General features: G+C 40.2%; 1 protein-coding gene across 1 annotated transcript in view; it reads right to left on the minus strand.

Annotated features, from left to right (window-relative positions):
- Positions 1-23,351, minus strand: part of RBM44 (RNA binding motif protein 44) — a 37,924-nt gene extending 14,573 nt beyond the window's left edge. Inside the window, exons 1-8 of the mRNA XM_032233269.1 lie at positions 23,347-23,351; positions 23,183-23,250; positions 19,812-21,283; positions 19,102-19,157; positions 17,474-17,644; positions 15,476-15,551; positions 15,033-15,114; positions 8,024-8,134 (exon numbers count right to left, since the gene is read on the minus strand). Coding sequence (XP_032089160.1) covers positions 8,024-8,134; positions 15,033-15,114; positions 15,476-15,551; positions 17,474-17,644; positions 19,102-19,157; positions 19,812-21,283; positions 23,183-23,250; positions 23,347-23,351 — 2,041 coding nt within the window. The remainder of the gene's footprint in view (positions 1-8,023; positions 8,135-15,032; positions 15,115-15,475; positions 15,552-17,473; positions 17,645-19,101; positions 19,158-19,811; positions 21,284-23,182; positions 23,251-23,346) is intronic.
- Positions 23,352-24,319: the final 968 nt, after the last annotated feature.

Raw genomic sequence — 24,319 nt, forward strand, 5'->3', positions numbered from 1 at the left:
ATGATGAAATTGTCAGCTAGGTTGGTCAGGAATGTGTTTGATCTCCCACTTGATGCAGAATTTATCTCCCAGCTGATGTTGGGGTAGTTAAAGTCCACCATTACTACTGTAGTGCATTTCCTATACACATTGGATAACTGAATTTTCTCAATTTCACTCTTCAAATATCCTGAAATTGAAAATACCTATAACATAATGATATATGAGCCATGTTGGTGCAGTGGTTAGACTGCAAGCTACTTCTACTGACTGCCTGCAATTTGGCAGTTCAAATCTCACCAGGTTCAAGGTTGACTCAACCTTCCATCCTTCTGAGGTGGGTAAAATGAGGACCCAAATTTTGGAGGGCAATATAAACAGACTGACTCTGTAAACCTCTTAAAGAGGGCTGTAAAGCACTGTAAAGCAGTATATAAGTAAGTGCTATTGCTATATCCAAACAAAAACAAATCAGAAAAGAGGGAGGAGCCAACATCACGACGGTATGGACGTGCAGTCTCGATGCTCTGAGACCGCTGCCGATACTTTTGCCCCTGGGTGGTCCAATCAGACCTAAACCGTCCCGAAGAGACGGTGAACAGGAAGACTGCGTCTTGCTGATCTCAGGGACCCCGCAAAGTCCCTGATTGATCCAAGAGAAGCTTTTCAAGCTGGCGACAAAAGGCAGCCTAGGCTGATGGAGTTGGGACGGCTCCGGAACGGAAGTAAACAGAAAGAGAAAGTGTGTCCATCTGGTGAGGAATCCTTTTTGTTTTGAAAAAGACTGCCCCAAAAAACCTTTTTTATGCTAAATTAAATCCTTAAGCAGCGAAATTGACCTGCATTGGATTGTTTTGGATAGTATGCTTTTTTTTCCTTTTGTAATTACACTTTGTGGATTGAAGTGCTTGCAACTTTTTTTTCTCTCCTCTTCTTAAAGTGAACAGTTTTTCTTCTTTGACCTTTTTCTTGCTTTACTTTTTAACTTAAGGATTAAAATCTCCTTTTCTACTCTAACAAAAGTTTCTATTTTTTGCTATTAAACTCCATTTAAGAACTTTGTTACCCTTAAGCCCGAGACAACATCAGAGTGAAAGGAAGCAATACTGCCGCTCGGAGGCTAGAGGCTAGTTTCTGAAACTATACATTAGTTCCTGTTTCTCCTTTGATTTCACTGTCTTTGCACTTCAAAGTTCCATAATTAAAAGTGATAAGAGCCAAGGGCATGAAGTGTTTACAAAGGTGCCCTTTGAATGGCAGTAATTTACAATTTGGAAATATGGATTAATTTTCAGAAGAGGAAACTTTAATTTTGCAAAATATTTGGGATGGAATTCAAACTTTATTGGAGGTAACTGGGAGAATTGAGAAGAAGATGGAGTTTATACTAGAAAAAATGATGGAGATGGAGCCCAAAAATTGAAGAGAAAAATGAATATAAACATAAGAAAATTAATGATTTGATTTGTGAAGTGAAAATGGTTGAAAGCAAACAAAAAATGGGAGTATGGAAAAGGGAATTTGATGGACTGGAGCTCTACCCCAAATTTCAAGGCACAGAAGAAGCAAAAAGGGAAAAAATGATGGTTTTAAGGAGAGAAACCTTACCAGAAGCACGATCGACAACCAAAGATAAATTAATTAAAGAAGCAAATGGAGGGTGCCAATATTATCTGAGAGAGGCAACAAGTAACAATGTGCGGAGAGATGTCCATAAAAACTTTATTAAGGAAAAAAAGAGAAGATTAATTCCACAAATGGCAAAAGAAATAAGACTAGTTCTCCTTGATCTCTCAGTGGCTTTCGATACCATCGACCATGGTATCCTTCTGCGACGACTGCGAGAGTGGGGGTGGGAGGCACTGTTTTGCAGTGGTTCTCCTCTTACCTCTCGGACAGGTCGCAGTCGGTGTTAGTTGGGGGGCAGAGATTGAACCCTAGGGCCCTAACATATGGGGTGCCGCAGGGTTCGGTCCTGTCTCCCCTACTTTTCAACATCTACATGAAACCGCTGGGCGAGATCATTCGGCGGCACGGGATAAAATACCATCAGTATGCGGACGATACCCAGCTGTATCTGTCCGCCCCGTGCCAACTCAATGAAGCGGTGGACGTGATGAACCAGGGACTTGAAGCTGTTAGGGACTGGATGAGGGCTAACAAACTCGTGCTCAACCCGGATAAGACCGAGTGGCTGTTGTGTTTCCCGCCCGCCAATTTGGCAAGTATTCCATCGCTCAGGCTGGGGGGTCAAACATTATACCCCTCAGACAGGGTCCGCAACTTGGGAGTCCTCCTGGACCCACAGCTGACTTTCGAACACCATTTGTCAGCTGTGACCAGGGGGGCATTTGCCCAGGTTCGCCTGGTGCACCAGTTGCGCCCCTACCTGAACCGGGAGGCTCTCACAACAGTCACTCGTGCCCTTGTGACCTCTAGGCTGGAGTACTGCAATGTGCTCTACATGGGGCTGCCCTTGAGGAGTATTCGGCGACTTCAGCTAGTCCAGAATGCGGCCGCGCGAGCGATTGTGGGTGCACCTCGCTTCACCCACGTAACACCTATCCTCCGCGAGCTGCACTGGCTACCTGTCGATCTCCGGATACGCTTCAAGGTGCTACTTGCCACCCATAAAGCCCTCCATGGTAGTGGATCTGGGTACTTGAGAGACCGCCTACTGCCAATCACCTCCATTCGACCAATTAGATCTCACCGATTAGGCCTCCTCCGAGTTCCATCCGCCGGTCAATGTCGACTGGCAACTACGCGGAGGAGAGCCTTCTCTGTGGCAGCTCCGACCCTATGGAACGATCTCCCTGTGGAGATCCGTATCCTCACCACCCTCCAGACCTTCCGCACAGCCCTTATAAACTGGCTTTCCTGTCAGGCCTGGGGCTAAAGATTGCAACCCGCCCGAATGGTATGAATGTTGTGTTTTAATGATGTTTGTTCTATATGTTAAAAGTTTGCTCCCCCCCCCCTTTTTAAGTTGTAAGCCGCCCTGAGTCCCCCCCAGGGAAAAGGGCGGCATATAAATAAACTTAAATACAAAATACAAATACAATACTATATGCCTTCTGGAAGGATACAGGTTGATATATGAAAGTTGATAATAAAAAAGTAGTTAAGATTGGTGATTAGTAAGTAGGAATTTAGTAATTTTTAGATTGCTTTGTTAAATTAATAGTTGATAATGGTGGCAAGGTACATATTTATGTTGACTGGAGGTGAGGAAGTTGGATATAAGTAGTAAATGATTTTGTTAACGAATATTAATGAGAAGGATTAGGATTAGGATTTATTTCATTTATATGCCGCCCTTTTCCCCGAAGGGGACTCAGGGCAGCTCACAACTCAGTCAGGGAAAGGAGGTACAAACAGGGGATAAAAAGACAAACAAACAATACACAATTTAAAAACACACAACAACCATACCATTCGAGAAGGGGGGCAGAAGCTCTTTAGCCCCAGGCCTGCCGGAATAGCCAGGTTTTAAGGGCTTTGCGGAAGGCCTGGAGGGTGGTGAGGGTTCGAAAGAACAATAATAATGAAGTGATAAGAGATATAGTTAATGATATAAATATGTACTGGTTTAACATAAGGAATTTGGATATAAATTGCAAACAGTGACTTGGGAAAAAAGGCTTAGAAATTTTGTCAACTAATCTTTATTTAGAATATGTTATAAAGGCTTAAGGTTATTGGATGATTTTTGTAATAATTAATGAAATGCCATCAGGTGGTTGTGTTTTTAAACTATGGATTATTTTAGGCAAAAGGGCACTAAAACAACTTCAATCAAATGAGAACTATGCTATGTTGATAGTAAGATTCTTTAAGAATCTTTGACATCCGATATGAATATAAGTAATGACTGTGGAAGAGATGCACGAAAGCTAATTGTAACCAATTGACACACTTTCTACAAGATGTAATGTAAGATGATGATTTTTTTTGTGTTGTTGGTTTAATAAAAATAAATTTTTCTTGCCAAAAAAAAGAACAAATGAAAAAAGCTAATTGAAAAAGATAGATCACGACATGAACCTATTTTATAAATTAATAATACTAATTGTCAGTTTGTATTGGTAACCCATACCATCAGTTTTGAAATGGATTTTTAAAGTAATATTAGCACAACAGAACTGCACTTTTTGGAATGTTAACACCACGATTGAAGTAAACAATGTTAACTGTTATACATTTTCTTATTCTTGTTTTGAACATTGTTTTGGCACATTTATATGGAAACAAATGGTTTATATAATGAAATTGTATAATGTCAGGCTTGCCCTGACCTGGTCCCTTAGCAAAGAAAGATCCTCGATTCCATTTTTATTGAAAAGTATACTTTTACTGAAAGCCAAGTGGATTACAGCATAGCAAAGCCAGAATTAAAGATTTGTGCGCCAAATTTTCCCAATTAACTTTCTCTGTCCTGCCCCTTAATAGCCCCTTATTGTCCAATTATATTTGAATAGATTATCTGAGTAACTGTTTTTCAACAGTGGGCTGGATGGTTAGCCACTGCATTCCATTCCCATATCTTTGACCTTGAGACAGTGTTTCTGGAAGGCACAATGAGTAGTTACTCTCCCCCCCCCCCCCGCCCCCGCTCAACCAGCTCTCTCTTCCCATGTCCGTGGCTGACTGGTGGTTAGCAAATGCAAAGCTTAGCGTATGATGGCAGTTTTGACACCTAAAGAAATATAAATTGAGTATATGGTGCAATCAGCTAACAAATAAAAAAGAAACAAAAATGAATGGATAGATTATTTTGTATTTACCATATTTTTTGGACTATAAGATGCATCGGAGTATAAGGCGCACCCTAATTTTGGGGGAAGAAAACAGGGAAAAAAGGTTTCTGCCTCAGTAATCTGGCTAGCGTCCTTACAGCAAACAACCTGGCCAGGTTCAGCAGGAGGAGCAGCTGATTGAAGGATGGAATACCCCCAACCAGCTGTTCCAGGCTGCAGGGATTGCCACAGACCATCGCCGCCTGTGTGCCTCGCATTTTCTGGCAGTTCCAGATGGCAGGGATCCTCACTTCCACTCGGATTTTGATAATGAGCAGCACAGATTTTTTTATCCATTTAAAACAAACCCTATCACCCTACGTGGATTTAACTGGTGTGTGGGGTGGGATGGGGGATGATTTTCATGGGGACAAAAGAGGGACTTGGCTACTCGAAGAAGCTGGCCCAGTGCTGGTGACGCATTGTTACTGTAAATGCCCTTGTACGGGAAGGGTTTGGGCCCCTGTAGTAGGTGTCTCTCCAAGGGGGCTTTAGCGATTCCAAGCGCCACCAGCGGCGTAAAACTGAAACCAGATGGGGGCAGGGCCGAAGTCGCGACGACACGACGTGCGATCTCAATGCTCTGAGATCGCAGTCGACAGTTTTGCCAACTGGCCAAACTTTGCCAAACGGATCTAAACTGTCCCGAGGAGACAGTGAACAGGAAGAATACGTCTTGCTGATCTTGGGGAGATCACAAAATCCCCAAAAGAAGCAAGAGAAGTTCTTTGAGCCGGTGATAAAAATTCCAGCCAAGGCTGATGAGGTCGGGGCGGCCCCAAAACAGAAGGAATGGAAAGTGAAATTGTTTCCAGCTGGTGAGGAATCTTTATTCTTTTAAAAGAGAGACTGCCTATAAAAACTTAAAAATTGATTTAAATTGAAGAATAGAAGAATCAAGCAGGGAAATTAAACTTCTAATGGCTTTGGACAGTGGTTATCTCACTTTTTAAAATACTATCTTTATGGATGGAATCTTTACAAGCCTTTTAAAATGGATGAACTCTTTTTTCCCTACTTTTATCTCTGTGACTTTTTGTGATTTAAAGACCAAAGTTTTCCTCTCTCATTGCTGCGGGTATTTTTTTTAAAATTCATTTAAAGATTGGACCCCCTTTTCTAATTTGAAATACAAAATAGACATAAAAAGAAACATTTTAACAGTGGTACGCTGCTTGAATGCGGGGAGGTTTTTTTGATTGGAGCTTTGTGTATTCAAGAGGAACTTTCTCCTTTCCTCACGGTTTGTTTTGATGGCTCGTTACAGAGCGATAGTGGTAAGCCAGATGTCCCTTTAAAGTGTGTTTTCAACCAGAGAAGAGGGGAAAAAATGGCTTTTGAGAATCCATGTTTTAACATTAATAATTTTCCAAGCAAGAGCAGCTGCTGCTTGTTAAGATGGCACAATGTCAAGAAAATATAGAGATTGTAAAATTACAGACAATATTTTCAGAATTATTAAAATTATCAAATACATATGAGACAATAGAACAAAAACTGGAATACTTGGAGCAGCTAACAGCAAAATATGATGAAAAAATTGAAGATGTTTATCAAATGCAAAATGAGGGGACTGAAACCCCAAAAACTGAAGTGGAAAATGAATATAAAGAGATTAAACTTGCTGATATTTATGGCAATTGGTTTGTTTTTGAAAATGCAAAGAATGGAATATTGAAAGAGGAAATAAATGGAGAGGAAATCTATCTCAAAGGGCAAGAAATAGAAGAAAAAGAAACAATTAAAGAATTTATGGACTATGAAACCTTATCAGCAAAAATATTGATAACACTGCTGACAATCAAAGATGAGCGGAATAAAGAAACAGAAAGAGGGCATCAAAATTGTATGAGAGATCTTACAACCAAGGAGTTGCTAAGAGAAGTCCATACAAAGCGGTTTTTGGCAAGTTCCAAGCACGGCTTTCTTTCCCAGTTACTCGGAGGTTTTTATATATGCCGCCCTCCTCCTCCTCCTCCTCCTGCAAATGAGAGGTGCCTCAGAGATGCTAGATTTCTCAGGACACTAGATCGGAAGTTAAAAACCTGGAATGAGATGCAATCAAGCTTGATTCAAAGGCGTTGGGTTCAGATCACTGCACTGCCACCCAAAAATGCTGTTATAGTGATCTCTGCAGAGCCAACTTCACCTACCCTTTCTCGGGCAGTTCCAGGCAGCAGAGATCGCGATAACAGCATTTTTGGGTGGCAGCGAAGTGATCTCAGGAGCTTGATTATATCCCATTCCAGGTTTTTAACTTCCCAATCTAGTATCCTGAGAAAAGCCATTTTTGCAATCAGGGAGGTAAAAGAGCATTTTAGGTGACAGGCGGTTCCAAGCTTCAGGGATCGCGGAGCAGCCTGGAACCACCCGCCGCCTGAAACGCTCTTTTTCCTCCCCAATTGCAAAAACAGGGTATGCATTCCTCCTGGCTAGATCTTTCTCCTGGGACAGGAGCCAAGCCAGCAATCGGCTGGTTGTCTATGATCTGCCTGCCCTGTATCCGTGCCTGGCTCTTGCGCCCTCACCCAACCCTGCTGCCCTCTTTCTTTTCTTCCTGCCTCCCCTGGCTGACAGGAGAACAGAGAAGGTGAGTCCGCAGAGGAGGAGGGCGAGGAGGAGACTCTGCAGTGTGCACTGGGGAACTGGGAAGGAAAGCATTTTGAGGTGGCAGCGCGTGCTGGAACCGCCTGCCACCTGAAACTTTTTTGGCCTCCGCACAGGCCCTTTTTGGGATCGGGTAGCGGATTGTGGTGCTGCCGCCCCAAAATGCTTTCGTTGAAAAGACTTGGAGCGCAATTCCTGGGGAATTCTTTGGGAATCAGACTCTATGTGGAAGTGAGGATCCCCTGCCCCGGCCTAGAACCACCTGAAAATGCGACACACGGAGCGGGTGGGTGGAGCTACATTCGGAGTATAAGATCCAGATTTTCACTCTCTTATGGGGGGGAAAGGTGTGTCTTATACTCCGAAAAATATGGTACTTTTATTTTCCTTTATAGTTTAGTAGGAGAATACAATATTTCTCAATGTATAAATTAATACAGACTTTTCCCCTTGAGGGAAGAGATAGGCATTAACTCTCTAATAAAATATCTAGAAATACTTTCCACAGGGACAAATAAAGGCACAGGGCTGCCCAAAGGACAACAAAAAAGAGCTTTCCTCTACTTCCAGGAAAAAAAGCAATCCAAAGTTACAGCACTATTTGCATTATTCCAAACTAATACAACATCAGTACTGACCTGTTGGAGACCTCTCTAGAGGGTTGGCACACAAAACTGATGTCTCAAGTGTTGTTGGGTTCTCTGCAGCATCAAACCACTCTTCGCTGATTTCTTGCGTATTTAAAGAACCTTACAATAATAATTTAAAAAAAACAATTGAGTATACAAGCATAGATTGCAAAGCATACCAGCATGGATTGTAAAGAAGCTTTTGTCATTCTTACTGCTCCCATGCAACCTTGTGATCTCTAGACTGGAATACTGCAATGGGCTCTACATGGGGTTGCCCCTGAAGTGCATCCGGCGACTACAGCTAGTCCAAAATGCAGCCGCGCGAGTGATAGTGGGCGCACCGCGGTTCGCCCACGTTACACCTGTCCTCCGCGAGCTGCACTGGCTACCTGTTGGTCTCCGGGTGCGCTTCAGGATACTGATGACCATCTTTAAAGCACTCCATGGTAGTGGATCTGGGTACTTGAGAGACCGCCTTCTGCCGATTACCTCCCTAAATCGACCAATTAGATCGCACAGACTGGGCCTCCTCCGAATTCCATCTGCCAGTCAATGCCGACTGGCGACCACACGGAGGAGAGCCTTTTCTGTTGCTGCCCCGACCCTATGGAACGAGCTCCCCATGGAGATCCGCACCCTCACCACTATCCAGACCTTCCGCGCAGCCCTCAAGATCTGGCTCTCCCAGCAGGCCTGGGGATAGGCTCCTAATTACCCGCCCGAGTGTTTGTTTGATTGCTGAATGAAAGTTGGGTTTTATTATTTTTCTGTTGTTCACATATTGTTTTGTTTTGACCTTGCACTTCCCCTCCCCTGTGGTTGTAAGCCGCCCTGAGTCCCCTCAGGGAAAAGGGCGGCATATAAATCCCAATAAATACCTAAATACCTAAATACCTAAACCTCTTTCTGGGTGTTGAACCTAACTGAATAGGTGAGCAATTGGTAAGAGAACACCCAGCTTATCTGAATGAGTTCAGGTATCCTGGATTGGATAGTTTACACCCCAAGGTACTGAAGGAGTGGCAGATGTGATCTCAGAACTACGGAATGAAATCTCTGAGAGTTCCCGTAGCACAGGGAAACTGCCAAAGGACTGGAAAAAAGCTGATGTGCTTCCAATCTTCCCCCCCCAAAAAAGGGGGGGGGTGGATTGAGGAAACTACAGACCAGCAGCTTGACATCGATACCTGGGAAAATTCTGTAAAACGTAATCAAGCAGCAGATTTGTAAGCATCTACTAATGATCAAGGTAATTAACAGAAGCAAGCATGGGTTTGTTAAGAACAGGCAATGCAAAACAAACTTTATTGCGTTCTTTGATAAAATGACTAGGATCAAGGAAATGCTGTGGATACAGATTTTAGTCTCCTTCATGGATTACTGCCTTGTCGTGGCGAAGGGACTTGCGTAGCTCAATTAAGCTATGAGCTCTGCTGTACAGGGCCACCTAAAACGTCATAGGTCATAGAAGAGAGCTCTGACAAAACGTGATCAACTGGAGAAGGAAATGGCAAACCATCCCAAAGAAAAAGAAATGCAAGAAAGGAAAATGGCTGTCTGAGGAAGCTTTGTCAATAGCTTAGTAAAGAAAGGAAGCGAAAGGCAAGGGAGAAAGATTGAATGTAGTTGAATGCAGAATTCCAGAGAATAGCTTTAGAAGAGATAAGAATGCCTTCTTAAATGAACAGTGAAAAGTAATAGAAGAAAACAATAGAACAGGGAGGACCAGAGATCTCTTCAAGAAAATTAGAGATATTTTATGCAAAGATAGGCATGATAAAGGAACCAAATGGCAGGGACCTAACCGAGGCAGAAGAGATGGCAAAATACACAGAAGAACTATACAAGAACGAGCTTAACGTCCCTGATAATCACAATGGGACGGTCACTGACCTAGAGCTAGACAACCTAGAATGTGAAGCCAAATCAGCCTTAGGAAATCTGAGCAACAACAAAGATAGTGGAAGTGACAGTATTTCAGCTGAGCTATTCAAAATCTTAAAACACAATGCAGTAAAAGTGCACTCAATTTGCCAGAAAATTTGGAAAACTCAACAGTGGCCACAGGATTGGAAAAGGTCATTTTACATTCCAATTCCAAAGAAAGGCAATGCCAAAGAATGCTCAAACTATTGCACCATTGCACCCTGCCTATTTATTTTGTATGCAAAGCACATCATGAGAAAGGTAGGGCTAGAGGGATCAAAAGTGGGAATTAAAATTGCCGGGAGAAATATCAACAACTCAGATATGCAGATGATACCACTCTAATGGCAGAAAGTGAAGAGAAACTAAAGAGCCTCTTGATGCAGGTGAAGGAGGAGAGTGCCAACATTGGCTCAAAACTCAACATTAAGAAAACTGAAATTATGGCTTCTGGCCCTCTCAACTACTGGGAAATAGATGGGGAAGAAATGGAGGGAGTGACAGATTTTATTTTCCTGGGGTCCAAGATCACCGCAGATGGGGACTGCAGCCAATAAATTAAAAGACGCTTGCTTCTGGGGAGGAAAGCTATGGCAAATCTAGACAATATACTAAAAAGCAGAGACATCACCCTGCCAACAAAAGTGTGTATACGGTTTTCCCAGTTGCAATGTATGGCTGTGAAAGTTGGACCATAAAAAAGGCTGAGTGCCAAAGAATGAATGAATGAATGAATGAATGAATGAATTTATTATTTATATATATATATATATATATATATATATATATATATATATATATATATATAAATAAAACAAATAAATATATATATATAATATATATATATAAATAAATATATATTTTTAAACAAACATAAAACAAACAGACACAGACACACACAATACATAAAATGCAACACAATGTAACAAGGGCAACATTAAAAATAATGTCTTTCTGTCTGGATGGTCTCCTGGGGTGAGCCGATAGAAAGAGAATATATATAATGATTGTTAAACATTCATTTGACTATAAATGTTATTACATCCTTTTATATAAAATATTCTAAATTTAAAGTAAATCTATATTTACATCTTTACATATTCTATATAAAAATTGTTTATATTTCATAATAGGGCTTTTAAACATTCTCTCATAGTCCTCATTTACAATTTGTATAAAGTTTCATATCAATCTGATGTGTGTGTGTGTGTGTGTGTGTATATGTATATATATGTATATGTATGTATGTATGTATGTATGTATGTATATATATATATATATATATATATATATATATATATATATATGCATTATTATCATTGTTACTCATGTATTTGACTATAACTATTATCACTCCATTATACTCTAATACTACCCTAATACATAATACTCTAAATTTATGACCTTTCATTACATCATCCTGTGTCCTTCCAGTAGTAGTGCAATTTTATATCTCTTGCCATTTGTAGTATTAGTGTTCTGATTGCTTTCTTGGTAAGTCTTATATGGACTTCTCTTAGCAACTTGTTGCTCATTGCATATCTTGTAAAAACTTGAAACCCTCCATCTGTTCCTTCCATCAGCTTGCCTTTGGTTATCACCGATGGTTCTGCCAAAATTTCTCTCATTACTTCTGTCAAATTTGCTCCCTTTTCTTCTTCTATATTTTGAGGTCTGAGATAGAGTTCCAATTCGTTGATCTCTCCTTTCCATATTCCACTTTTGCCATTTCCAACCAGGCTCAGTTTATTGTCAATATCAACAATTTTCTTACCTCTTTGTTCATCTTTTTCTTCAATGTTTAAAACTGTCCTCAATTTTCATCATCGTTTTATAAATATCCTCAATTTTTCCATTTCTCCTGTTCTGTGTTCTATTCTCCATTCTCTTCTCAATATTCTCTGTTTTTACTAGTATTTTTTTGAATATCTAGCATAATCATTTGCAATATTAATGTTTCTTGTTCATGTTGTGCCAGTCTTTCAATTATAAACACTGCCACTATAACATCCAAGGCTTTTTTGTTAAATTTCAAGCAAGTTCATTATAATCTTTCAAGTCAAGGCTTTCTCTTCACTTCAGTCCAGCTACTGATAGTACTCCAGAAGAGCAGCTGTATAAACAACCTGTGCTCTTCCCACTATCGCTTTCAATAAACAAACTGAGAAGCCTTGAGATATAAGTCAAATGTTCAAAGAGAAAAATAATGTTTCCAAGCCTCCAACCTGCCACTCCAGTGGCAGTGTTACTTCTTTTTCCTCTGCTTTTACATCCCTCTTTATATTCCAAACTTAAGGAGAAAAGTTCTTTTAAAAAAAATCCAATCAAGTGTTGTAAAAAAAAAAAGAAATTCTTAATCCATAAGTATAAACAAAAAGAATGAAAAGTAGAACAAGAAAAATTAACCAATCCAATTTAAAATGTTGGAAACATTTATAAAGATTCCATTAGTAAAAAGACAAAAAGATAACACACTAAGTTTAATTCTGGCTTAATCTCGCCACTTACTCTCTTCTCTCTTCAATTTTAATTTAACTTGGGTTTTTTGGGGTGATCAATAAAAATAAACATTTTCTCACCAACCTGACACACTTTCTCGCCTGCTTTCCTTCCATTCTGGAGTTGTCTCAACTTCAGTAGCTTCAATGGCTGCGTCTCTGTTGCCGGAAAAAAGAGCTTCTCTTGGATCAATCAGGGACTTGGTGATGTCCCTGATATCAGCAGGATGTGTCCTTCTCTATCACCATCTCTACAGGACGGTTTAGGTCCAAAAGGACTCTCCAGAGGCAGAGATATCAATGGCGGACTTGCAGCTCCAAGTTGCCCATTGTATCATCGCGACGTCAGATCCGCCTTCCCTGAGTGCCAAAGAATCGACACCTTTGAACTATGATCCTGGAGAAGACTCCTGAGAGTTCCTTGGACTGCAAGGCAATCAAACCAGTCAGTCCTAGAGAAGATCAACCCTGACTGCTCTTTAGAAGGCCAGATCCTGAAGATGAGACTCAAATACTTTGGCTACCTAATGAGAAGGAAGGACTCACTGGAGAAGAGCCTAATGCTGGGAAAGATTGAGGGCAAAAGAAGAAGGGGATGACAGAGAATGAGGTGGCTGGATGGAGTCACTGAAGGCATGAGCTTAAATGGACTCCAAAGGAAGGCAGAAAGGTCTGGAGGAGCATTGTTCATGGGGTCATGATGAGCTGGACAAGGCTTCGCAACTATCAACATAGATTTTAGTAAGGCATTTGATAAAGTAGACCACAATGTACTTCTTAGTAAGATGAAACAATGTGAGAGACAGTATCATTACCATATAGGTCTGCCATTAGCTGAACAACCACACTTACGAGTATGGCCTTCAATGGAACTACAACCAAAGTATATGGAGGGAAGGGTGCAGGTGAGTACCTTAAGGTTCTCCTTGGGTCCAGTTCTCTTGAACGTTTTCATAAACAACCTAGATGAAGGGTTTGAAAGAATGTTCATGATATTTGCAGATGATGCAAAGCTGGGGAGGCAATATTAAAACTGGAGGTTTTTAAAAAGAGATTGAGCAGCCATTCGTCTGAAATAATATAGGGTCTCCTGCTTGAGCAGAGGGTTGAACTAGAAGATCTCCAAAGCCCCTACCATTATTCTGTTATTGCCTCCTTTGATAAAGTGACTAAATTAGTCTATCAGAGAAGTGCTATGGATATAGTATAATAAGGTTTATCTGGCATGGTCTGTTTTTAACAAATCCATGCTGCTTTCTGTTAATCTCTTTGTTCATTTCTCGATGTTATCTTTTCCAGGATTTCTGCAAGTATTAATGTCAAGCTAATTGGTAGACTCCCTGATCTCCTTTTTTGTACACAGGAGCCACATCAACTCTTTTTCAGTCATCTAGCAGTTCCCCTCTGCTCCAGGAGTTTTTAAAGATTTTGCTCAGTGCTTCTGAGATCACATCTGCCAGGGCCTTCAGAACCCTGGAATGTAAACCATCTGGCCTTGGTGATTTGAACTCGCGTAGAGTGGGTAGGTTTGTTTTTTAACCATTTGTCTATTTTGACCTACACTCCTATTCTGCTTCCCACTGTGCTGCTTTTGGTAGGTCAGACTATTTTTTCTCTTTGAATGAACATAGAGGCAAAGAAAGTGTTAAGTAGTTTACCTTTCTCACTGGATATCTGCCTTTCATGGCTACTGCACTGACTGAATACGTGAATCTGTGAGAATATATTTATTTTCAGAAATATTTATTTTAAGAGCAGAGGTGGTGAAGTGGTTAGGGTGCAGTTTTGCAGACTACTTCAGCTGACCGCTAGCTGCAGTTCGGCAGTTCAAATCTCACCAGCTCAACCTTGACTCAGCTTTCTATCCTTCTCAGGTGGGTAAAATGAGGACCCAGATTGTTGGGGGCAATATGCTGACTCTCTGTAAACTGCTGCAAGGACTGTAAAAGCACTATGAAGCAGTATATAAATCTAAGTGCTATTGCTATTTGCTTTGCTTATTTATTAATTAAAATCATGCCTCCCATTTCACTATTGAAACGATTCTGGGCAACTATCCGAACATATTGAGATATGTTGATGACACACAGCTTTATATTGCTATCCTTGGTTGGTGTGCAGGGAATGCTGTTGGAGGGTGGTAAGGTATATATAGGCTCAAACTGCACCCAAGCAACACAGGTTGGTACAATGAGAGTCTCCTTCAGCACCACTATATTTCTGGATAGAGACACTACCTATTCAAGATCAGGTTTATGATTTGAAGATGAGGACTCATGACTCCTGCTTTAGCAGTAGGAGTAGGCAGTGGTCAGAGGGGTGCAACGTGGCTATTTCCTAACTTGCACAGAAGACCTGGTGACAGCAACATGTACTCTACTACCACTTAGAAAGATTACTGTAATACTATAAAACACTTTACACGGGGATACATGTAAAGAATATTCTAAAATTACAATTGCTCCAGAAGGCAGAAACCTATGTTTTAGTTGGCTCTTGATGTTTGAGCACATATTACGTCTACATTGTAGGACATACACTCAATATTAGTTTAGCTCCAAGTACAATTTAAAGGAAGAGGTTGAACTTACTTTTCTCTTCAAGACTGTTTTCTTTCTCCATCTTGGAAAGGTACTGATGAGAATCACTGTTTTCATTCTTTTGAGATGTAATCTATTAAAAAGTCTATGCTGAATTTTGCTTTCAGTTTTACTGTGGTTCTTTGGCTTACATAATACTTTTCTGAGAATTTTCCTCAGAATTATCACAGTAGAAACTTGAATTGCTTTTACTAGTTAAATTTTATCCCTTGAATATTATTTTAGAAACGGAACAATTTGAAACAAAAATGAATTAGTATATATTAGTAAAATTTATTATATTCATGTTCAAAATATAACAATATATATTATATAATACATATATGCTTTGAGGTATGGATGCTAAAAATTTTGCTTTCAAAATACTTCACTTCAAAAGACCACAAACTCAAAGTAATGAAATAAATATGCAAAAAACCCAAGCTCCAACTCACTAAGTGCAGTAAAGGTACTTCATTATTGTGTGAAAATAACATTTCTGACACCGATTTTCTGGTTCCAAGTGATGAACTAAAAATTAAGACAAAATATTAAATAAATGCAGTATTTTCATAGGTAGACAAAATATTTTCCAACCAGTTTTCTTATTAATTTTGCCTTAAATTACATTTTTATTAGAAACCTTTCCTTTCAGGCATAAATTGCATCCATTCTTTCAAGTATATCAAATATATTTTAAAATTTTGTGTGAAATGTATTTAAGTATGTAAATACATTTAGTTGTTCTAACAAAATAATATATACCTGAAATATTAAGGAAGATAGTAGCTTTTTACAGAAATAGTATTTAGGCACATTACTCCATATTTCCTGATTGAATTCTAATTTCCAGATGAATAGCATTCATTTATTTTTTATTTTAATTTCCAAGACTATTTGGAATACCTAGCTTGACTATACTATTTTTGAAAAAGATCTTGGAGTAGTAACTGTTTAAAACATGAATGTGAGGCAATATGAAGTGAAGTTTGGTCTAGTGATTAAGATACTGGGCAAGAAATTCAGAGACCATGAGTTCAAGTCCTGCCTTAGCCATGAAAATCAGCCAGGTGACTTTGGGCTAGTCACTCTCTCTGAGTCCAATCCATCTCACAGAGTTGGAGAAAATAGGAGAAAGATGTGTTGCATATATTCAGCTTATTTGTAAAAATAATAAAGACAAGATTCAAATAGATAAATGAATTAAAATAATTTTCAAATAACAGAAAGTTCATCTACTTTATATGCTTTGGTCAGACTAGCTAAAGAAATGAACCTTGTTTTGAGCTGAGACTTTTAAGAAGTGCTTAAAAGTCTTCTTTAGGCAGAAAAATAGAAACATAGACTTGTATGGCTGGAAGGAACCTTGGGGGTCTTCTAGTCCAACCTCCTGTACAAGCCAGGAAACCTTACACCAGTCTGAAAAATGGATGTCTGGTCTTTTCTTGAAAACTTCCAATTCCTGGAGGCAAACTGTTTCATTGGTAAATTATTATTGTCAGGAAATTTCTTAGTTCCAGGCTGGACCCCTATTTCTTCTTGTCCTATTCTCAGAATAAATCTTCCTTTTCGTCTCTGTGATTGCTCGCTCAACCAGAAGGCATTTGTATGTCACCCGTAATCCTTGTCTTTGTTACACTAGACATACCTAATTGCCTTACCCATACATCATAGGGTTCACCCTCCAGACCCTTGTCATGTTTATTGCTCTTCTTTGCTCTCTTTCTAGAGTCATGGCATCTTTTTGTATTGTGGTGACACTGGTGCAGTATACAACAGGACTATCACTTCTTGTGATCTTGACACTATCTCTCTGTTGATGCAGCCAAGGACTATGTTGGCTGCATTTTGCATACTGAATACTCAAAGAACTGGAAAGTATGTTCTATCAGGAGATGCTGAGAAATAGCTATATTTAATCTTGGAACAGAAAAGTGAAAGGGATCCTGAGAGTACTCTTCAAGAATCATACAATCCTTTCTCCAGATAACTGCCTTAGCTTCCTAGAAAGCATATCTGAATAGAATCCTAGGGGGAAAAATGAGGGATGACTGAAATAACCTCATAGAATACTCTGGTTTCTGACCATTTTCATTTTCTCACATTACTTCTAGAACCCAGACATATATTTAAAAGAATAACACCAACAATAGGAGGTGGCAAGCTGAAGATATAAAACTTGCAGAGACATGGAGAAGAAAACAAAAATGGGAAAAAGCTACGTATATAGCTGATGTGTGGAAAAAAACAAAGAAGTGAAAGTCAGGAAGAGGCTTATTTTGTGGCAGGGGGACACTTTTAAATATCAGGCCTACCCACAACCTGAGAAAATTACAAAACTAACGGTGTAATCCTATACTGCACCTGTTTACTGGAATAATACAATATTATTTTTAAACCCGAATCTTGGGTTTTCTATAACCTATTTATTTTAAACATCATTTCTTACAAACCTGCTTATATTTTCCTTTTCTTTCATAAAAAGCTTACAAGTCTGCCAGCATTGCTGATAAAACATCTGATAACGAAGTTTTAAAAGCTGCATTTCAGCTTTGAAGGCTCTCTGTAGCATTTCTTTACTACAGTTTGGCAAACAATTTATTTTTTTTGATAGTTGCATCATCCTTTCAACAGAAATATTAGTTAATATTAATAACAAGAAATATGGACTAAATTATTTTTAAACTTTAAGAAAAAAAATCACCCCCCTTCATTTCTGTAAACTATCCCTTCAATGATGGGAACCAGTTTGGTGTAGTGGTTTCAGGCACCAGGCTAGAACTTGAAAGATAGTGAGTTCTAGTCTTAGATACAAAGCCAGCTGGGTGACCCTGGGCCAGTCATTCTCCCTCAGCTCTAGAAGCAGGTAAGGTCAAACTACCGGAGTATAAGATGCACCAAGGTTTTGAAGAGGCAAATAAAAAAAAGTTTTTGCACTCTGCAAACCTCCCCAAAACGGCCAGTTTTTCACAAAAACGGGCCCGTTTCCCCTCCAAAAAAGGCATGAATAGCCTTTAAGGAGCTTGCAAAGTGCTCTGGGGCAGGGAGGGGGGGAGCAAAAATCGGCCTGTTTTTGCGAAAATGGGCCCATTTTTCATTTTTAAAAAGGGCACGGACAGCCTTTAGGAAGCTTATAGAGTGTTCCTGGGGGCTGGCGGGGTAAAACTGAGCAAACAATGGGCTGTTTTTTACTCATTTCTGCCCTCCCTAGCCCCCAGGAGCTCTCTAAAAGCTTCCTAGAGGCTATGCATGGCCATTTTGGTGAAGGGGCGGGGTTTGGGGGGAAAGCTGTATTCAGTGTATAAGACGCACCCTGATTTTCAGCCTCTTTTTTGAGGGAAAAAGGCCCGTCTTATACTCCGAAAAATACGGTACTTCCAAAAAAACCTTACCAAGAAAACTGCAGGTTTAGTCCAAGTAATCACCAAGAGTCAACACTAATTTGAAGGGACAAAACAAATTCCCTTAATGAGTGTAGTAATATTTTAATGCATTAAGAATAGCTTTAAGAAATTACTTTTGTGTACTCAATTTGGTTTCAAATATAACTATTCACTAATTCAGATCTAACTATAATCTTTTTTAATTTTGAAGAGGTTAGGTTCACGGGTCTTCTATGAATGGAGTAGGGGATCCGTTGAAGCATGCAACCTGCTGCCAAAACACCTCCCTGACTCCCAAGAAACCAAGCAGGACTTGCAACCAACCCCCAGAAACAAGAGGGAATCTTTTCTCTGGAGACTGGCTGCAAATGCCCCATGCTGTAAACAGTTGGTGCCAAAATCCTACCTGGATTTGGGGGTGGCCTTATTAGTAGCTCTGAGAGGAAAAGGGCTGCCTTTCAAGGGGATTCGGCCCCACACGAGGAGCCTTTCTGGCAAGCAGCTTTTATTCCATCCGCATGACAATTTACAAGCTCACTTAACAACCACAACTGGAAAAGCCAGGATGACAGTTCTGCTTTAGCAGACCAGACATGTGATTTCTTGCATAACACTTGCTGTGACCAAACAATGTATTCTCATTCATGACCACAGGACTATCTGTTGTTTTAAAGAAAAACATCCTTTTTAGATCATACCTGTATGGAATTTCATTCAAATCTTTGCTAGAGATATTACTCCATTCCAAAGGATCCTGGAAAAAAATCAATGTATAAAAAATTATGTATCTGCAAATAACTCCTAACATTAAAGTAATCTCTCCATTTATTAATTTTCAATCAATCCTATATTAAGCATTTGACCGTTATGCTTTAAGATAGTCCGACAATTGCGCCATGAAAGTTTTCACTGGATTTCTTCAGAAAGTTCCGAAGAAGATACTTAAATCTATGAAATGAAACCAGGATATATATATTTAATAGTGTTTGCCAGAATTAAGAGAAAAAGATTCCTTACCACACTTCAATTTGGGAGGCATACCACGTGAAGAGGAGAAACGAAAAACTGTTGAAATGTATTTTAATGTATATTTACTACTTATACAATAGGTAATAATTTATATTACCTGTGGTACTTTACAGATATTTAAAACAAATATAATTAGCATCTATAAAATGAATATGACCAAGGTCTTCCTCTTAAAAATCAATCAGACCTCTAATGCTTCTCCGTCACACTGGAGGAGGAGGAGAAAGGGAGAAATTTGCATTACAGCATTATTCCAAAGCTGTTCTGAGCAAAAGTTTATGTAATCACACCAGCTTATGCAACATTTTACCCAGAATTATTAGAAGTGCAAGGAAATTAATTGGTAATTAAATAAAGCTGTCCAGCATTTTTCAATTACCTCAGAGTTCGATTTCCATCCATGTTTTGTAGCATCGCTACTAATGCAATCTTCCAACATATCAGATATTGCTACTTGTGAGTCAATCATCTCCAGATTGCCAGGGATACACGACCAGTCTGTATTGCAGCCAACACTTCTATAGTCAGCTATTGCAGGCATTATTTCTGAATCTTGTGCCAACCATTCCCTGGGCCTACATTTGCTCATCATTGTTATCACAGTGTTTTGTGCCTTAGATGCCACTGGACTTTTAACATTAATGGCACGACTTGTTGTAAAACTAGCTCTAAAGTCAGCAGCTGCATCAGTAGCTTGGCTAATTGCACTTTGAAGATTTTTACGAGATTCATGGTATGTATTTGTGATGCATTTCAAGTCTGTACTAGAAAAATTCCCAATGCAATTTTCATGATGTTCACAGGAACTGTAGATGGAGGTTTTTATATCACTATTAACTATAACTGATGGTTTGTAGGCATATGTATTTGAATCTTCTGTATAATGAGAAATCTGGGGAAAAGGTAGTAACCTTATCTCCTGGCATAATATATTTGGATTTCCGGTTGTATTTAGATAATCATTTGTTTTAAGTATTTCTTTAGTAGTAGCAGTAATAGATTTCAGTGTGGTATCACTAAGAACTTTTACTTTAATCTTTTCTTCTATCTCAGCTTTGTTAGCTAAAAATAATTTTGAATTATTCTTTTTTTTATTAACTTTCATATGAGATGAATCTTTAACAACACTATAAGACATGCTAAGACTCTCATTTCTTTTTTCACCTAAGGTTATATGCTGGTTCTGTGTACAACTGACGTCTTGAAACATCTGGGGGAATGTTGATATTTCATTGCCATTATAATGGTCCTTAACAACACAACTTGATGTAGAAAATGTATTTTCAGGTTTGTCCAATGGCTGCTGATCTGTAACATTATTTTCATTTACCATTTCCTTTTCTTGAAAACTTTCTGAATTATCTGTTTTCTGCCTATATGAACAGAGACAATCAATATAATCCTCTTCTTCAGCACTGTGATATTCTAACTGAGAGCCATCATCAAAATAATTGCATTTGTATGCACTCTCATTCTTAAAATAGGAGAAATCTGCATTAATATTTATTTCATTTGTAGTTTCTACTGCACTTGAAGTATTGTGTTGCTGTTTATGGACATACGTAAATTCTTCATTGACTGATGAAATTAGGTTTTCTTTTGATAAGTTCAAACATGAGGCATCTACGTAACAAGACTGGCTTGAAATGGAATACTCAACTCCCATTTGAAGATCACTACAGGTATTATCAACCTTGTGTTTTTGGAAACATGTTGCCTCTTGTGATTCATTCAGGATGGATGATATATCTGCACCTTTTTCCACGCTGCATTTTCTACATTCCATGATCCAGGTCTCAGGGTAGTTATTTGAAACAATTACCCAAATGGCAACTTTATTAAATGTATTTTCTTAAAACTACTTCAGAGAGGACGGGATTTAACTATTGCTTTTTCACCTGTTTAAAGGCAAGATACATAAATTATTATTATTAAATTAGATTTTGTTAATTACTGGATTTTGTTAATTAAACTCATACCAAAACAATCAGAATAGCCAGGAGACCAGGTATATAGCAAGATTAATTAATTGGAGGTTTTTCTTTCTAAGCTTCTAAGCATAATTACTTTACATTTAGGATTTTAATATATAGTTCCTGAAGCCTTAAGCATGATGTTTAATGAGTTCTGTTTTAGAATTATTTTATAATTTCATAAAAGTTTGAAATTTTTTTTCCAGAATGTATCTACAGCAAGCTAAATATAACTAAAGTTAATTTTATAACCTTTAAAATGTAACTAAATTTATATCTGCAAAATTGTAACAAAATGTCACAAATCCTCTGAAGATAAAGATTCCTATTGACGAGGGTGAGGTCTGCCAATAGAGTTCTTCCCCACCGCAGGGCAGGGGAGGGGCGCCGCCCGAAGGCAATGGCAGGTGAGGTGGGATGGCTCCACTAGTGACCGTTGGTGAACGGGCCCTGGCAGGCCAGCAGAAGCAGTCCAGCCAAGAGCAGCACAAGGCTAGCAGCAGCAGGTATGGGACGGGGGTTGGTTCAGTTCAGTTTATTAAATTTCTATGCCGCCCTTTTCCCCCCGAAGGGGACTCAGGGCGGCTCACAACCCGAACCGGGGAGGGGGATACAGACAAAAGATTTAAAAACAACAACATAACAATATATAATTTAAAACTCACAACAGTCATACCATTCGAGACGGGGGCAACGGCTCTTTAGCCCCAGGCCTGTCGGAACAACCAGGTTTTAAGGGCTTTGCGGAAGGCCTGGAGGGTGGTGAGGGTTCGAATCTCCACGGGGAGTTCGTTCCAGAGGGTCGGAGCAGCCACAGAGAAGGCTCTCCTCCGGGTAGTCGCCAGTCGACACTGGCCGGCAGATGGGATTCGGAGGAGGCCTAATCTGTGGGATCTAATTGGTCTAGTGGAGGTAATTGGCAGCAGGTGGTCTCTCAAGTACCCAGGTCCAATACCATGAAGGGCTTTATAAGTAACGACTAGCGCCTTGAAGCGTATCCGGAGACCAATAGGCAGCCAGTGCAGCTCGCAGAGGATAGGTGCTACGTGGGTGAACCGAGGTACACCCACGATCACTCGCGCGGCTGCATTCTGGACAAGCTGAAGTCTCCGAATACTCTTCAAGGGCTGCCCCATGTAGAGCACGTTGCAGTAGTCCAGTCTAGAGGTCACAAGGGCACGAGTGACTGTAGTGAGGGCCTCCCGGTCCAGTCCCTAACAGCCTCGAGGCACTGGCACATCACGTCAACCGCTTCATTGAGTTGGCACGGGGCGGACAGATACAGCTGCGTATCGTCCGCATACTGATGGTATTTTATCCCGTGCCGTCGAATGATCTCACCCAGCGGCTTCATGTAGATATTAAACAGGAGGGGGGACAGCACCGAACCCTGCGGCACCCCATAATTCAGGGGCCTAGGGGTCGATCTCTGCCCTCCGACTAACACCGACTGCGACCTGTCCGAGAGGTAAGAGGAGAACCACCGTAGAACAGTGCCTCCCACCCCCACCTCCCGCAGTCGTCACAGAAGGATACCATGGTCGATGGTATCGAAGGCTGCTGAGAGGTCAAGGAGCACTAGGACGGAGGCTGCAGAGGCCTCCAGTCTTACAATCCTGTGCAGGGAAGATGAAGGTTTGCTCTGGAGCTTTGGCAGAGCGTTGCACTGGGAGGCCTCCGCAATGGGGATCCCGCATTCCCCGCAGTCTGGAAACACCCCCGGAGCCAAGAAGGTTGGCGGGGGATTGCTTTGCATGGCTTGCATTGCACGGCATACCAGTAGCATTGAGTTGCACATCTTGCTTGCCTTTCCAATGCAAGGTTGTGGGCCGGTGGCTTGGCAACCTGGGAAGACAGGGTTTGGGGTGCAAAGGAAGAAGGGCAATCTCCCCCTCCTCCCTCTGTCCTACTGCAATCCTGATGCGCTGCATGGCCTTCTACCACATCGTAGCAGCAGCCTGAGCAAAACCCAAGCTCCAGTGTCTTAGCAGCAGCAGCAGCAGCAGCAGAGCTGGCAGGTAGGGTGGGCAGAGGTCGGGGTGTGCCAACAGCTTGGCCCGTAGCGGCTGCGGCCCTAGTGTTTTTTCCGAGCCCAAAACAAAATAAGACTGGGTCTTATTTTTGGGGAAACAAGGTATATATCATTTCATAGTACTTTACAGCACTCTCTAAGCAGTTTACAGAGTCAGCATATTTTCCGCAGCAATCTGGATCCGCATTTTACCAATCTCGGAAGGAAGGCTAAATCAACCTTGAGCCAATCAGGATCAAACACCTGGCAGTGAGCAGAGTGAGCCTGCAATACTGCATTCTAACCACTGCACCATCATGATTTATATCAGTGTGGTCAATAGGAAACTAAGCAAAAAAAGGCTCTCATAGTGAAAAATCTCCCACAAATGGACATGCATTAAAAAAAAAAAATTTTTTTTTCTATGATAGACATCACATAGCATATAGACATAATTACATCCTACTTTCTGTATGCAAATCAATTTATGCTATGAACAAATACAGAGCCTCAAATGTGCCTAACTAAAGAAATTTAGCATCCCTCTCCTTGACCAATTTGCACCATCAGCACAAATTAAAATGAAGGGAATTCCTTCAATTTAGAATAAAATATAATAGAATAACAGAGTTGAAAGGGACCTTGTAGGTCTTCTAGTCCAACCCCCTGCTCAGGCAGGAAACCCTACACCACTTCAGATAAATGGTTATCCAACATCTTAAAAACGTCCAGTGTTGGAGCATTCACAACTTCTGGAGGCACATTTTTCCACTGATTAATTGTTCTAACTGTCAAGTAATTTCTCCTTAGCTCTAAATTGCTTCTCTTCTTCACCAGTTTCCACGCATTGCTTCTTATCCTATCCTCAGGTGCTTTGGAGAATAGCTTGACTTCCTCTTCTTT

Source organism: Thamnophis elegans, chromosome 1 (assembly GCF_009769535.1).
Source record: "Thamnophis elegans isolate rThaEle1 chromosome 1, rThaEle1.pri, whole genome shotgun sequence".
Classification (NCBI taxonomy): Eukaryota; Metazoa; Chordata; class Lepidosauria; order Squamata; family Colubridae; genus Thamnophis; species Thamnophis elegans.